Genomic DNA, 2614 nt, shown 5'->3' with positions numbered 1-2614 from the left:
ATTCCAAAGGGGGGGACCCGTTCATCCGTTTCTATTTGCATGTTTTCTAAACTAAAACCAGGCTTTGTTGGGCTGCTGGATAAACCCTGGAACTAAACGCTATTTCTGACATTTTGAATTGAAAAACGTCTTCAAACTTGGAAACAAAGTCCACTGGATTGTTTTTAATTTCCTTTCTTAATGTAATTACCATAACAACGTAATAAATACATGTTTATTACATGTGCATAATCATCTGTATTATTCTGCTCCATTAACACATAAATTTTATTGTGATGGTTTGTATAATATGTTATATTACATGATTTATAGACTTCATAATGACTATTCAATGCGATGGGCATATTTTTTTTATCCTAAGTTAAAGTTAATCTACTGATGCTGTGAAACAGCCAGTCTTTATCAAAGTGATGAATTTATCTTTATTTTAAAAGTCTAAAGTCCCCCTGAAGATAAGAACATCATGGTTGTTAGACCGGTCTAACTAGGGAGTACCAATATGGCGGCCGGGGGTTTCACTTTAACCCCGTACTACCAACAGGCAATCAGCAATCCACTGAATAAATGGAGATCCTAACGAAAGTTTAAAGTGGGAAAAAGCTGCAACAATCAGGTTTAATCAGCGTTCTACCTGTTGATTGATTGGTTTGAACCTTTCAGTTCAGGTTTAGGATCATTCTTCTGCTGTTTGTCGATTTTTATTTTTCAATTCAGGTTTGAAAAAAGTAACGGGTTACTCTTAGGAAGCGTTCTTTGTGATATGATGCTGAAAAATAGAGGTACTGGTATTCCAAATCAGACATTTTGACTGTCGATTTTAGATATTCTGAAAATTAACTGAGAGATTTTAAAGTAAACTGCATCACATTCAAACATAAATCTAATAAAACATTGTTGTGACTGACAGACATTCATTAATATTTTCCCAAACATTTCCTTCCTTATTTGTGACTCATGATTTAGATCCTCTACATTTATCTTACTTGGAATGAGGAAATTCCAACCTTAAAGAAAAAAAAGAAAATAATATAACAAAGAAAAAAGGAAGTATGAGCTGAAATGGGATCATGATGCTGCCACTTCCGTGTTTCGCTGTGATGAGCTCTGAAACTTTTCACTTTGTTGAGCAGAAAAGGAATCGTGCTTCATCAGCCTGAAGCTTTGGGATTATTTGGTTGTTGGGATGTTTCCCTTGTCTCATCATTTCTCTTATAAATCTATCAAGCTTAGCTTAATGCAGTTAAAGAGGCTGTTTTCACCCTGATTGAATCTTTTATACCTTAAAGCCTTTATGTTTTAATTTGCAGAAAGTAGAACGTCTGTTTATTTAGGAAACCAGCCTCTTGCATGATTAATATTTAATACAGTTAAATCGGTTTGGTTTGCAACAGACCTTCATGATGATTGAACCTTTTCTGGACGCTTTGAGTTTATTCAGTGAATTTTTAACTTCTGTTTCCTTTTTCCAGCTCCGATCCACACTTACATACTGGGAGCAGCGAGTCAGGAGACGGCGAAGAACTTCCCTAACTCTGATGGATCTGAACTGGCTGAAAACATCACATATTTAGGTGAGACTGCAAAGATCAGATCTGCACTTTCATTAAAATAAGAAAATATATTATGGAAGCTTGATAATGATTGTAGGTAAAAATGTTCATTCTCGTATATTAAATCAGATAAAACAATGAAAGTTTTATTATCTATAGATGATTTATATTGAGGACTGAGTTTTAAGATCAACATGCATCAAAAATATACTTTAAGGTAATTCCTCCTGTTAGAAATTTAAAACATAGTTTTATTTATCCAGGGTTACGTTTGGAAAACATGAAAGATGGGAAAAGATACAGAAATAAACCAATGAGAGGATTGATCCTGTCAGAAAAATAAAACTGCTTCATATTATGCTTCAAATAAGTATATATGTAGAAATAAGTATTGAAGATGCTGATATTTTTCTCAGTAAATCTATTTCTAGAGGTTCTATTAACATGATATTTTCACTGGATGTCGGTAACAATCATTGTAATCCACACTTACATAGAAATTAAACCATAGATGTTCAGGTTTTTATCGGCCATCATTTGGGACGGAACCAAATGCTGATAAGAAGCAGGATTGCTTTCTGATTACTGAGAGATTTCAGCTGGTGTCTTTGCTTTTCATGCCTTTTTGCACCTTCCTTTCTACGGGTGTTCAATACTTCTTCCCTTTGCCATTCTACGTTATTACACATAACTTAAGCCCCTGTCACACCTTGACGATTTAGAGTAGTGTGTGCCAGATGTTGGCACGCTGGCACACGACAACATACGGCAAGTATCCCAGCGTGGTCCATCAGTTCCAGGTCAGTTATCTGATGGCTGACATCCGTTCAGTGTCAGTTCCTCATCAGTCGTGGCGTCTAGCTGATCCTTAACCTCTGAGTAACTTATCCAGAACTTCTCTCCAGCGCATATCAGCGTATCTGACGTGTTCCAGACGAGCGCTGAACGTGTTTCTAACTTCCAGCTACTGTATAATGGCGTATTGGCAGCGTTTTGGTATAAAGGGGGTTCACAGGAGGAAACTCCTCCAGACTTCATCCCCATCATAGGGTGAGCCAGAAGGT

At 36.3% G+C, this 2614-nt stretch overlaps 1 protein-coding gene across 1 annotated transcript in view; it reads left to right on the top strand.

Annotated features, from left to right (window-relative positions):
* Window positions 1-1462: 1462 nt before the first annotated feature.
* The window catches only part of cwf19l1 (CWF19-like 1, cell cycle control (S. pombe)), a gene marked incomplete at its 5' end in the record, with an annotated part of 11294 nt that continues 10142 nt past the window's right edge, over window positions 1463-2614 (top strand). The window contains one exon of the mRNA XM_015383920.1: window positions 1463-1571. Within this exon, the coding sequence (XP_015239406.1) occupies window positions 1463-1571 (109 nt within the window). The remainder of the gene's footprint in view (window positions 1572-2614) is intronic.

Source organism: Cyprinodon variegatus, unplaced genomic scaffold, assembly GCF_000732505.1.
Source record: "Cyprinodon variegatus isolate N-32 unplaced genomic scaffold, C_variegatus-1.0 Scaffold298, whole genome shotgun sequence".
NCBI classification, from domain to species: Eukaryota; Metazoa; Chordata; class Actinopteri; order Cyprinodontiformes; family Cyprinodontidae; genus Cyprinodon; species Cyprinodon variegatus.
The sequence above is the reverse complement of the archived record's forward strand: the minus strand, read 5'-3'. Positions and strand labels throughout refer to the sequence as shown.